General features: G+C 48.5%; 1 protein-coding gene across 2 annotated transcripts; it reads left to right on the forward strand.

Moving 5' to 3' along the window:
- Positions 1-624: 624 nt before the first annotated feature.
- On the forward strand, positions 625-11,030 carry LOC125432005 (tumor necrosis factor receptor superfamily member 19-like). Of its 2 annotated transcripts, none has more exons than XM_048495294.1 (3): positions 625-708; positions 7,654-7,815; positions 10,466-11,030. In XM_048495294.1, exons 1-3 carry the CDS (start codon positions 664-666, stop codon positions 10,646-10,648), a joined length of 390 nt encoding a protein of 129 aa, XP_048351251.1. In that variant the 5' UTR covers positions 625-663; the 3' UTR covers positions 10,649-11,030. The 2 variants fall into 2 exon arrangements, with proteins under 2 accessions (XP_048351251.1, XP_048351252.1); XM_048495295.1 differs by having other exon boundaries at positions 7,702-7,815.
- Positions 11,031-12,039: the final 1,009 nt, after the last annotated feature.

Consider the following 12,039-nt stretch of genomic DNA (forward strand, 5'->3'; position numbering starts at 1 on the left):
GGTGGATTCTAACACTGGAGAACCGGGTTTGATTCCCCACTCCTCCACCTGAGTGGCAGAGGCTTATCTGGTGAATCGGATGTGTTTCCATTCTCCTACATTCCTGCTGGGTGACCTCTGAAGTCCTTGGGCTAGTCACAGTTCTCTCAGAACTCTCTTAGCCCCACCTGCCTCACAAGGTGTCTGTTGTGGGGAGAGGAAGGGAAAGGAGCTTGTCAGCCACCTTGAGTCTCCTTACAGGACAGAAAGAAATGGGAAGTATAAATCCAAATTACTACTACTACTCTTCTTCTTCTTCTTCTTCCTCCTCCTCCTCTTCCTCCTCCTCCTCCTCCTCTTCCTTTTCTTTTTCTTTTTCTTTTTCTTCTTCTTCTTCTTCTTCTTCTTCTTCTTCTTCTTCTCCTCCTCCTCCTCCTCCTCCTCCTCCTCCTCCTCCTCCTCCTCCTCGAACTGAATCACAAGCGGATGGGTTCCCTCCGTAACCAGCTGCAGTTTGCAGAGAGCAACAGACATGCGGGTGGGAGGTAAACATGAGTCGCGGAGGCCACGTTTCGTGCGCAGAGGGCCACGGAAGGATTCTCAGGTGACGCCTTCATCTTTTCATGTCTCTTTTATTCTCTGGCAGCTTTATCCTGCGGTTGCTGTGACATCCGATCCCTCAAGATGAAGAGGCACGCGCGCTTGTGTTCCGTCTTCAGCATCTTTGCAGTAAGTACAGTTTTATCTAGTGCCTTTTCTCCCTAATGATCTCTGCAAAGACAATTGGGGGCGGGGGACGTGCTTTTGTAAAAATAAATCCTTGTTTTCCCCGTGTAGATGGAAGTCACAGGCATGAGACGGTTTCATGGCGAGGGATACATGCTTTAAGGACCAAGGGAAAAGATTGTCCTCACATAGATTTCGTAATATTCCCTGGTATTCAGGCACAGACATTGTTAGGGGGGGGGGCATTTGTTGAGGTCAAAGCTACCCCCTTGTAGGGTTCAATCGTCTCTGAGAAAACACACCCAAGGGTTCCGTAAGACGAGGAAGAGGAAGGCGGGGGGAGGAGCTTTGGATTTTATATCCCGCCTTTGGCTCATTCCGCACATGCAGAATAATGCACTTTCAAACTGCTTTCAGTACTCTTTGAAGCTGTGCGGAATGGCAAAATCCACTTGCAAGCTGTTGTGAAAGTGGTTTGAAAACGCGTTATTTTGCGTGTGCGGCAGGGGCCTTTCTCTCCTGTAAGGAGTCTTGAAGCAGCTTATAAAGTCCTTTCCTTTCCTCTCCCCACAACAGACCCCTTGTGAGGTAGGCAGGGTTGAGAGAGTTCGGAGGGAACTAGGACTGGCCCAGGGTCACCCAGCAGGCTTCATGTGTAGGAGAGGGGGGATGAATCCAGTCCGCCAGATAAAAGTCCGGTGCTCGTGGAGTGGGGAATCAAACCTGGTTTGAATTAGAACCCACCGCTCTTAACCACTAAACCACGCTGACTCTACACCATGAAGAGTCTCTTAATGGGAATGTGGTGATTCTCTGAGGATGCATTTTGAACATTACGTTTGGAAGCTTAGAGACCTGACAAATTCCCAGGTACCGTTGTGTAACTGACTCTAAAGGCATGTCAATCATCCATCTCTCAGTTTGGGGAGTGATTGAATAGTCCAATCCCATGTGCTGGACGCCAGTGTAATCTTGTTTAATCTGCTGTTTTAAAGGGGTTTTAATGTAATTGTTCGGTTTATTGTGTTGTTCACCGCCCAGAGCCCTTTGGGGGAGGGGTGGTATACAAAATCGAAAAGAGAGAGAGAGAGAGGGGAGGGGGGATGGATGGATGGATGGATGGATGATGGATGGATGGATGGATGATGGATGGATGATGGATGGATGGATGGATGGATGGATGGATGGATGGATGGATGGATGGATGGATGGATGGATGGATGGATGGATGGATGGATGGATGGATGGATGGATGGATGGATGGATGGATGGATGGATGGATGGATGGATGGATGGATGGAAGATGGATGGATGGAAGATAGATGGATGGATGGAAGATAGATGGATAGATGGATGGAAGATAGATGGATGGATGGAAGATAGATGGATGGAAGATAGATAGATAGATGGATGGAAGATAGATAGATGGATGGATGGAAGATAGATAGATGGATGGATGGAAGATAGATAGATGGATGGAAGATGGATAGATGGATGGAAGATGGATAGATAGGAAGATAGATAGGAAGATAGGAAGATAGGAAGATGATGGATGGATGGATGGATGTGATGCACAGAACAGGAGAAAGTGACAGAATGGATGCCAACCAAGATCTTACAGAGAGAGGGCCGGGAACTCCCTCGATGAACGGGTTACTTTGGGCGTAGAAGAGTCTCTAATATTTGTTTATTTCTTGCGGCCTGTGAGCATGCTCTGAAGCACCCTTTGGAAGCTGCCGTCCTAACTTATAATCTTTTAACAAATGGGGAGGTCACCGGGTGAATCATCTTAGCCTCAGCCGGGTGACCCTGCCGCACTTAAATATCACTTAGGTCGGGCAGGTTGAACTCTGCTCCTGCCTCCTTTCCCAAAATAAACTCCTGATTGAAGATGCCCAGTGTGGTGAAATCCCAGACAAGGAGAGGAAAATTTTAGGGGCATTGAACATCGCTGTAATGGCAAGTCGTGATGTGGTTTTAAGCAGACCCTTCAATTGCCGCGCTGCTAGAAAGCTGACTGGTCACGCATTCTGCTAGCTGCGTGCTCTGTAATCTCGACTTGGCAGTGAGTCAGGTCTTGCCAACATAGTCAGATCTTCCCTGCAGTAAGAACACTTGGTTGGGAATCTTTCTTCTGGCAACTGGCTGTTGTCCAAGATAGATGTTCCGAGGCCCCTTCCGCACATGCAGAATAATGCACTTTCAATCCACTTGCAATGCTGGACTTTACAGCTGGACTTTACTGTGCGGAATAGCAAAATCCAGAGGAGGAGGAGCAGGAGCAGGAGCAGGAGCAGGAGGAGTTTGGATTTATATCCCCCCTTTCTCTCCTGCAGGAGACTCAAAGGGGCTTACAATCTCCTTGCCCTTCCCCCCTCACAACAAACACCCTGTGAGGTGGGTGGGGCTGAGAGAGCTCCGAGAAGCTGTGACTAGCCCAAGGTCACCCAGCTGGCGTGTGTGGGAGTGCACAGGCTAATCTGAATTCCCCAGATGAGCCTCCGCAGCTCAGGCGGCAGAGCGGGGAATCAAACCCGGTTCCTCCAGATTAGAATGCACCTGCTCTTAACCACAGCGCCACTGCTGCTCCTAAAGTGCGTTATTCTGCATGTGCGGAAGGGGCCTGATAAACAGGAGCTGGAAGGCAGGGATATGAAAGAGATGGAGTACGCAGGACCCAATCCCTCTGTATAGCAACCCTGGACTTGGTGGTCGCCTGCTGCCTGATCCCTTAACTGGAGATGCCGGAGATTGAACCCAGGAACCCTCTGCATTGATCAAAGGCTCTACCACCGAGCCACAGTTCTTCCCACCTGACTACATACTGGATTAAGACCTGGACAACTGGGTTTGAATCTGCAGACCATCAGTGGGTGACCATTGAGAGCCAACGTGGTATAATGATTAAGAGCAGGTGGATTCTAATCTGGAGAACCGGGTTTGATTCCCCACTCCTCCACCTGAGTGGCGCAGGCTTATCTGGTGAACCAGATGTGTTTCTGCACTCCTACATTCCTGCTGGGTGTCTTCGTGCCAGTCCCAGTTCTCTCTGACCTCTCTCAGCCCCACCTGCCTCACAAGGTGTCTGTTGTGGGGAGAGGAAGGGAAAGGAGATTGTCAGCCACCTTGAGTCTCCTTACAGGAGAGAAAGGTGGGGTATGAATCCAAACTACTACTACTACTACTACTACTACTGCTACTACTACTACTACTACTACTACTACTACTACTACTACTACTACTACTACTACTACACTTCCTCTTCTTCTTCTTCCTCCTCTTCCTCCTCTTCTTCCTCTTCCTCTTCTTCTTCCTCCTCTTCCTCCTCTTCTTCCTCTTCCTCTTCTTCTTCCTCTTCTTCCTCTTCTTCTTCCTCCTCTTCCTCCTCTTCCTCCTCCTCCTCTTCTTCTTCTTCTTCTTCTTCTTCTTCTTCTTCTTCTTCTTCTTCTTCTTCTTCTTCGGGTTGTTACACCCACTAAGCCTAACCCCCCCCCCCCAAAGGGTTGTGGTGGAGATAAAATGGGGAAAGGAGATCAGTGTAGAACCGCACTGAGCTCTTTGCTGGACATGCAGGCAGAAGAAATGAAAATACCTGTGGATTTTGTAGCCCTTCTTTATCCTTTTTCTCTCTCCTCCTTTATATACAGCTGGTAATCTTTGATATACCTCTTGTGTCATGTAGCCAATCCGTGTATCGCATTTTCTGTGTGCCGTTGCGTTGGATTGGATTTTTATGCACTCCCTGCTGAGTTTGAGGGTGCGTTCCCATTCCATCGTTAGATCCTGGAGATCTGGCCAATTACCGCCCCATTTCGAATCTTTCGTTTCTGGGGAAGGTAATTGAGAGAGTGGTGTTGGAGCAGCTTCAGGGCTTCCTGGAGGACACATCGGCCTTCGACCCCTTCCAGTCCGGCTTGCATGCTGGGCATGGGACGGAGACTGTTCTTGTCGCCATCACGAATATTTATTTATTTATTTATTTTATTGGATTTTTATACCGCCCCATCCCCGGAGGGCTCTGGGCGGTGCACAGCATTTGAAAACAATATAATTAATAACATTTAAAAGCAGCGATAAAATATCCCGATGCGTTTACCAATATGTCCAAATTTAAATTAAAATTAAAATTCAAGATGTAGGGTGGCGTCCAGTGTTTCAACAATATAAAATCCCTCCCTCCCCACGATGAAGGGAGGCATGACGAGTCTCAGTGATGGAATTGTGGCCCGGATGTTAAGGGCCAAAGACGGGGCACTGTTAGCGGCTGGGTCCTCCGAAGGCCTGGCGGAACAGCTCCGTCTTGCAGGCCCCGCGGAACTCCCCAAGGTCCCGCAGGGCCCGGACCCACCGCCTGGCTGCTTCCGGGGTGCGGGGCACCGTCCTTCAGTGGATTGTCTCGTTTCTCCGGGATCGGGGTCAGCAAGTGTGGTGCGGGGACCAAGCTTCCCGGAGGTGCCCACTTCATTGTGGTGTGCCTCAGGGGGCACTGTTGTCCCCGCTATTATTTAACATCTATATGCGACCCCTTGCTCAGTTGGTACGGAGCTTTGGGCTGACCTGTCATCAGTACGCTGATGACACTCAGCTCATTCTGTTGATGGAGAGGGGAATGGTCATCGCCCCTGCGGCTCTCCAGCATTGTTTGGAGGTGGTTGCTGGTTGGTTGAAGCAGAGCAGGTTAAAACTGAACCCGTCAAAGACGGAGATCCTTTGGCTGGGGCGGGAGGGAGGGGTTGGGGATTTCCAGCCGCCGGTGTGGGAGGGGGCTACATTGGCACCAGCCTCCTCCATTCGTAGCCTGGGGGTCCACCTGGATTCGGCTCTCTCAATGGAGACCCAGGTGGCCCATGTAACCCGGGTTGCGTTTTTCCATCTGCGCCAAGCCTGGCGGGTGGCCCCCTTCCTCTCTCAACCGGACCTGGCCACCGTGATCCACACAACGGTCACCTCCAGACTGGATTATTGCAACTCGCTCTACGCAGGCCTTCCCTTGCGTCTGATTCGGAAATTAAAATTGGTCCAGAATGCGGCGGCACGCTTGCTCACAGGAGGTGCCGCCAGAGACCATATCTCACCTGTGCTGTGCCGCCTGCACTGGTTACCGATTGAATTCCGAATCGTTTTCAAGGTGTTGGTTTTGACCTTTAAGGCCTTGCGCGGCCTGGGACCTCCGTACCTATGGGACCGTCTTGCCCCACATGTCCCAAATCGGCCTCTGCGCTCAGCAGAGGCAAATTTGCTGGTGATCCCTGGCCCCTCAATGATGCGGCTGACCTCCACCCGGGCCAGAGCTTTTACAGCTCTGGCCCCTGCCTGGTGGAACGCTCTACCTCCAGCTACGCGGGCCCTGCTGGATCTTTCTGAATTTCGCAGGGCCTGAAAGACGGAGCTGTTCCACCGGGCCTTCGGGGGGTCCGGCCGCTGATGCCCCCCTTTTTTCTAACACCTGTGGACCCTGCCGTTCCCCCCTCCCTCTTCCTCCCCCCTCTCTTAGGGGACCATGAGTAGGACGCCATCGGTAATTCTGATATTAAGATGCTGCATTTTAATTGGGGGTTGATTTTAATGTATAGAGCCATATTTAATGATTATCTATAACTTGTTTTTACTGTGCTCTATCTATTTGTTTGTTCACCGCCCTGAGCCCTCTGGGGGAGGGCGGTTTATAAATACAATTAATAATAATAATAATAATAATAATAATAATAATAATAATAATAATAATAATAATAATAATAATAATAATAATAATAATAATAATAATAATGTGTGGGAGCGGGGAAGCATATCCAGTTCTTCACATTATAGTCTTCCACTCACACAGAGGCTCATTCCGCACATGCAGAATAATGCCCTTTCAAACTGCTTTCAGTGCTCTTTGAAGCTGTGCGGAATGGCAAAATCCACTTGCAAACAGTCGTGAAAGTGGTTTGAAAACGCATTATTTTGCGTGTGCGGAAGGGGCCAGAGTGTGGCATGGACTGTCCCAGGTGTCACATAGAAAGCAAACCCAGTTGTCCAGACTGGAGTGTGCTGCTCTTAACCACTAAACCACACTGTCTCTCTTGTAGCACTCCAGGTACGCCAGAGTTCCCCAACCCCCAACAAGTTTTGTTCTGTTCCCCAGAGAGGCCTTGTTTGTTAGCATTGGACTAGAACCTGGGAAATCCAGGGTTGAATCCCAACCTGCTCGCTGGCTGACCTTAGTCCAGTCACACCTATCCAGCCTAACCTACAGGGCTGTTGTGAAGATAAAACGGAGGAGAGCAAAATGACGCGAGCCACCTTGCCTCCCCGTGAAGCAAACAGATAAACAAAGTGAAGCAATAAATCTGTGTTCATAGAATTGAGTCGAGCTCAGAGGTTCTTACCAGTTCCCGAGAGCGGGTTACTAATAATTTGTGTGTGCCGAGAGGGGGGTTACTAATCGGGTCCGCTTTTCCGTTAGAAATCCCATTAGGTCCAAAAATCATCAAGTCCTGTTGTTTCCTACGTGGCTGGTTAGCGAAGGTAGAAAACGGGATCATTCTCCCCGTTGGGCTGTTTTAAAAACACGTCTTAGAAATATGGTAAAGTTCCTTGTTTAAGGAAAGTCTCCTTCTTTTGATTTCTTGAAACAAAATTAAGTATTTGAAAGTATTAAGTATTTGACAGGCACAGAGGAGAAGTAGTTGTTTCTGTTGGCAGTAGACGATGGGACTTGCTATAATGAGTTTAAATTATGGACAGAAAGATACCAGCTGGAAATTAGGAACTTTTTTTTACAGTAAGAGTTTTTTATAGTAACAGAGAAATTATGAATGCCCCGCCCCCGGAATGCCCGGCCACGCCCCTGTTGTGCCCCGCCCAGCCCCATTGGCGCTACGCCACTGTTTGAATCCCACCACCATGGGAACCTGTTACTAAAATTTTGGGATCCCACCACTGGTCGTGCTTCTGTTTTCCCAGAGCGATGTGAAATTAAGAGCCACAATTTCTCTCTGGTTCTTTCTTCAGGCGTTCTGCTATCATTACGCACGGGCGCAATTGTGCCGAGAACAGGAGTTCCGGAGCACCGAAGGGCGATGTCTCCCTTGCGTTTGGTGTCCGCCAGGAGAGGAGCCGGACAGGGTAAGCCATCTATGAGACTTAACTCTCTCTTTCCATGGTTGGGGGTGCAGGGAATTCCACGCATGGCCTTTTCTCGGCCGAATTTCAGAAAAAAAGTAGAGGCAGTTTTATAGTCTTAATGCTTGCCAGGTTGTTTTTGGAGCGTGTCGACACGTACCATTTATGCATGCCTTAGCACAAATTTTTGACTTTTTGACGTCTGAATGCCAAGAAGACACAGCCCTGCTTGAGTCAGCAGTGTGATGCGGCGGCCAAGAAAGCCAATGTGATTCTGGGCTGTATCAATAGGAGTGTAGTGTCTAGATCGAGGGATGCGATTGTACTTCTCTATTCTGCATTGGTCAGACCTCACCTGGAATATTGTGTACAGTTCTGGCCACCGCAATTCAAGAAGGATATTGACAAGCTGGAACAGGTCCAGAGGAGGGCAACCAAAATGGTCAAAGGTGTGGAATCCATGCCCTATGAGGAGAGACTTAGGGAGCTGGGGATGTTTAGTCTGGAGAAGCAAAGGCTAAAGGGGGACATGATAGCCCTGTTTAGATATTTGAAGGGATGCCATGTTGGTGAGGGAGCAAGCTTGTTTTCTGCTGCTCCAGAGACTGCCCGCCCCCCCCCCCCCCACTATATGGGGTCCCTAACATCATCGGGACCCATTATTCTCTTCTGGGAGGGTTGCATATGGGTTTCGTGGGATATTGTTTTAGAATGTAATTGTTTTAACTTATATATATGTTTTTATACATGATATTATATTGTTCACCGCCCTGAGCCCTTCGGGGATAGGGCGGTATATTAAATCAAATAATAAATAAATAAAAATAAATAAATAGGACCAGGAGCCATGGGTTCAAGGTGAAGGAAAAGAGATTCTACCTAAACATCAGGAAAAACCTCCTGACAGGGCTGTTAGACAGTGGAATTCACTGCCTCAAAGTGTGATGGAGTCACACTTCTTTGGAGGTTTTTAAAGAGAGGCTGGCTGGCCATCTGTCGGGAGTGCTGTGATTGTGTGTTCCTGCATTGCAGGGGGTTGGACTGGATGGCCCTTGGGGGTCTCTTCCAACTCTAGGATTCTATGATTCTATGAAAGCATCGTGGCATATTGTAAGCATGCTGGCATTACTCTCCACATTTGTTACAAACCCAAGCAAGTATGTGCTCATCTCTGAGTTGATTTTTCCGGCAGAAGGCCTCTTTCGAGCACTGAATGAGCCACTGACCCGTGGCGCTCGTCGGGTCATGCACTTTCGCTGCCAGATGAGCGAATCACTACAAAGGGCAAAGCAACAGCCCCAACCATTTATACTCATCCTTTCGCCCACCCCTTTGTTTTCCAGCACACACAGTTTCCTAACCGGATTCCTGCAATTGTCATTCTCTGCCTGGCAGAGTGGGCTGTATTTTGAAACTGATTTTGTTAGCTTACAACATGCCCGTGCCTCATAAGGAAAACATGAAGCTGCTTCCTACTAAATCAACTTCTCAGTCCAGTAAAGTCCATCTTGTCTGCTCAGACTGGGGACGGCTCTCCAGAGATCAGTTAGAAGTCTTACGTCTCTTAGGGCGATTCCGCACACGAGTAAAATGGTTTGACCCAGTTCCCTGAGAAGGGTACTGACCTAGGTCGAAGCCATTGTTGTTCCCCACTGCAACCAGCTTGATCCCAGCTTGGAGGGCGGAATCATCCTGTGCCTCTTCGCCGCTCCGTTCCGATTGGCTGCTGTTCTACGGCCATGTTCCGTCTATCCCCACACACGTTATTTAAAAAACTGCCACAGGAATGGAGGGACGAAGGTGGCGTTTTTTGATTGGCCAGCTGTACGCATGCCCGAAACACTCAGCTGTGATTGGCTGAATGGGGGACTCCTGGCACCAGAGATTCCGCACTTTACTGGAATCGAGCTGAGTTCGAGCGGGGTTCCCTGAAAAAGTAGGAGTTCCCAACTGGAGTCGGAAATTTGACCGTTACACGGGGCGAAGCTGGTACAAAACCACGTCGATCCCAGTGGTTGTGTGGAGCACTTAGGTCGAACGCAGCTCCAACGTAGGTCGATAACGCAAGTGCGGAACTGACCTTAAAGGAGCCAGCGTGGCGTAGTGGTTAAAGCAGGTGGATTCTAATCTGGAGAACCGGGTTTGATTCCCCACTCCTCCACCTGAGTGGCAGAGGCTTGTCTGGTGAACCAGATGTGTTTCCGCACTCCTACATTCCTGCTGGGTGACCTTGGGCTAGTCCCAGTTCTCTCCCACCTACCTCATAAGGTGTCTATCGTGGGGAGAGGAAGGGAAGGAGTGTGTAAGCCACTTTGAGGCTCCTCATGGTTGAGAAATGTGGGGCATAAATACAAACTCTTCTTCCTGGTCCTTCCAACTGGAGATTCCGGGTATCGAACCTGGGACCTTTTGCATGTGGAGCAGGTTCTCTGCCACTGAGCCATGGCCCCTCTCCAACTGATGGGCCTCCACTCCATGTTATCTGTCTCGTCCCATTCTACAGCCAACTATGCCTGAGGCACATCCCCTGGCAGCAAATTCCACATAACTAAAGAAAGCAGTTTATTGCACAAACAGTACCCGAAAAATGCAATCCAGACGGCCTCCCGCTGTGCCTGATGTGTGACAGCATCTTTCTTTGATTCCCTCCCAGACATGCGGCTTCGGGGAAGGACTGGGAATGGTTTGCAGGCCGTGCTCCGCGGACGCCTTCTCTTCCACCCATGGGCTGGAACTCTGTGCCTTGCGCACCCGGTGTGAGGACAAGAAGAGGGTTCGCGTGAGTCCCGGGACAGCTGCAGCAGATGATTTGTGCGGGGACTGCATACCAGGGTAACGTGGCGTTTTGTTTGGCCGTGTGGTTTTGGGGAAGGCGGACTTGCTCGCTTCAAAACCCCAGAGCCTGGGGCCCGAAAGCATCTCCGTGGCAAGGTTGAAAACTTGCTCTGGAATTGTGGCAAAACTTTGCCAGTATCTTAGTTTGAGTTGTGGAGTCGCTTCAATTCAGTTTAATGTCACGAGGGCCTCTGCCCAGCACTGCGGTGGAAAAGCAACAGACGTAACCAGTAAAAACACAGGAGGTAAAAATCAAATAGTATCCACAAATTGCACCATAGGGTGAGATCTGTGATTGTGTTGAACGTTATCTGACGTTCTACGGTAATTTCTCCTCTGTCTTTTTTACTGTGATGAATGCAAAAATCAGGGGAAGGAAGGAAGGAAGGAAGGAAGGAAGGAAGGAAGGAAGGGAGGGAGGGAGGGAGGGAGGGAGGGAGGGACGGACGGACGGACGGACGGACGGACGGACGGACGGACGGACGGAGGGACAGAGGGACAGAGGGACAGAGGGAGAAGGAAAGAACGAGAGAAAGAAAGAAAGAAAGAAAGAAAGAAAGAAAGAGAAGGAGAGAAGGAAAGAAAGAAAGAAAGAAGGAAAGAAGGAAAGAAAGAAAGAAAGAAAGAGAGAGAGAGAGAAGGAAAGAACGAGAGAAAGAAAGAGAGAGAGAGAAAGAAAGAAAGAAGAAAGAAAGAAAGAAAGAAAGAAAGAAGGAAAGAAAGAAAGAAAGAAAGAAAGAAAGAGAGAAGGAAAGAAAGAGAGAAAGAGAAAGAAGGAAAGAGAGAGAGAGAGAGAGAGAGAAAGAAAGAAGGAAAGAGAGAGAAAGAGAGAGAGAGAGAGAAAGAAAGAAAGAAAGAAAGAAAGAAAGAAAGAAAGAAAGAAAGAAAGAAAGAAAGAAAGAGAGAAGGAAAGAAAGAAAGAGAGAGAGAGAGAGAAGGAAAGAATGAGAGAAAGAAAGAAAGAGAGAAAGAAAGAAAAGAGAAAGAAAAGAAAAGAAAAGAAAAGAAAAAAAAAGAAGGAAGAAGAAAAAAAGGAAGAGAAGGAAAGAAAGGAGGGAAAAAAGAGAAAAAGAAGGAAGAGAGAGAAAGGAAAGAGAGAGAGAGAGAGAAGAAAAGAAAAAAAGAAAGAAAGAAAGAAAGAAAGAAAGAAAGAAAGAAAGAAAGAAAGAAAGAAAGAAAGAAAGAAAGAAAGAAAGAAAGAAAGAAAGAAAGAAAGAAAGAGCTTCAAGGGTTTTTCTACACAAGCCAAAGTCTGTTCTTTTTGTGAGACAAGGAGAAACCTGATTTAAAATTGTGTCTGGACATTTGCATTTTCCTTTCACCATTCGAAATGGGGGTTGCCACTTCCGCCTTGAGAAACTCCTGTCCGCTCTCTGAAGCTGCCATTTTCTC

Source organism: Sphaerodactylus townsendi, linkage group LG04 (genome assembly GCF_021028975.2).
Source record: "Sphaerodactylus townsendi isolate TG3544 linkage group LG04, MPM_Stown_v2.3, whole genome shotgun sequence".
NCBI classification, from domain to species: domain Eukaryota; kingdom Metazoa; phylum Chordata; class Lepidosauria; order Squamata; family Sphaerodactylidae; genus Sphaerodactylus; species Sphaerodactylus townsendi.

What these genes read in the sequence shown, in the direction of transcription:
- LOC125432005 (XM_048495294.1), top strand. Translation starts at nt 664, where the DNA reads ATGAAGAGGCACGCGCGCTTGTGTTCCGTCTTCAGCATCTTTGCA. An exon ending in CCGTCTTCAGCATCTTTGCA is followed by an intron (nt 709 to 7,653) that starts GTAAGTACAGTT and finishes CTGTTTTCCCAG; the next exon opens with AGCGATGTGAAATTAAGAGC. An exon ending in CAGGAGAGGAGCCGGACAGG is followed by an intron (nt 7,816 to 10,465) that starts GTAAGCCATCTA and finishes ATTCCCTCCCAG; the next exon opens with ACATGCGGCTTCGGGGAAGG.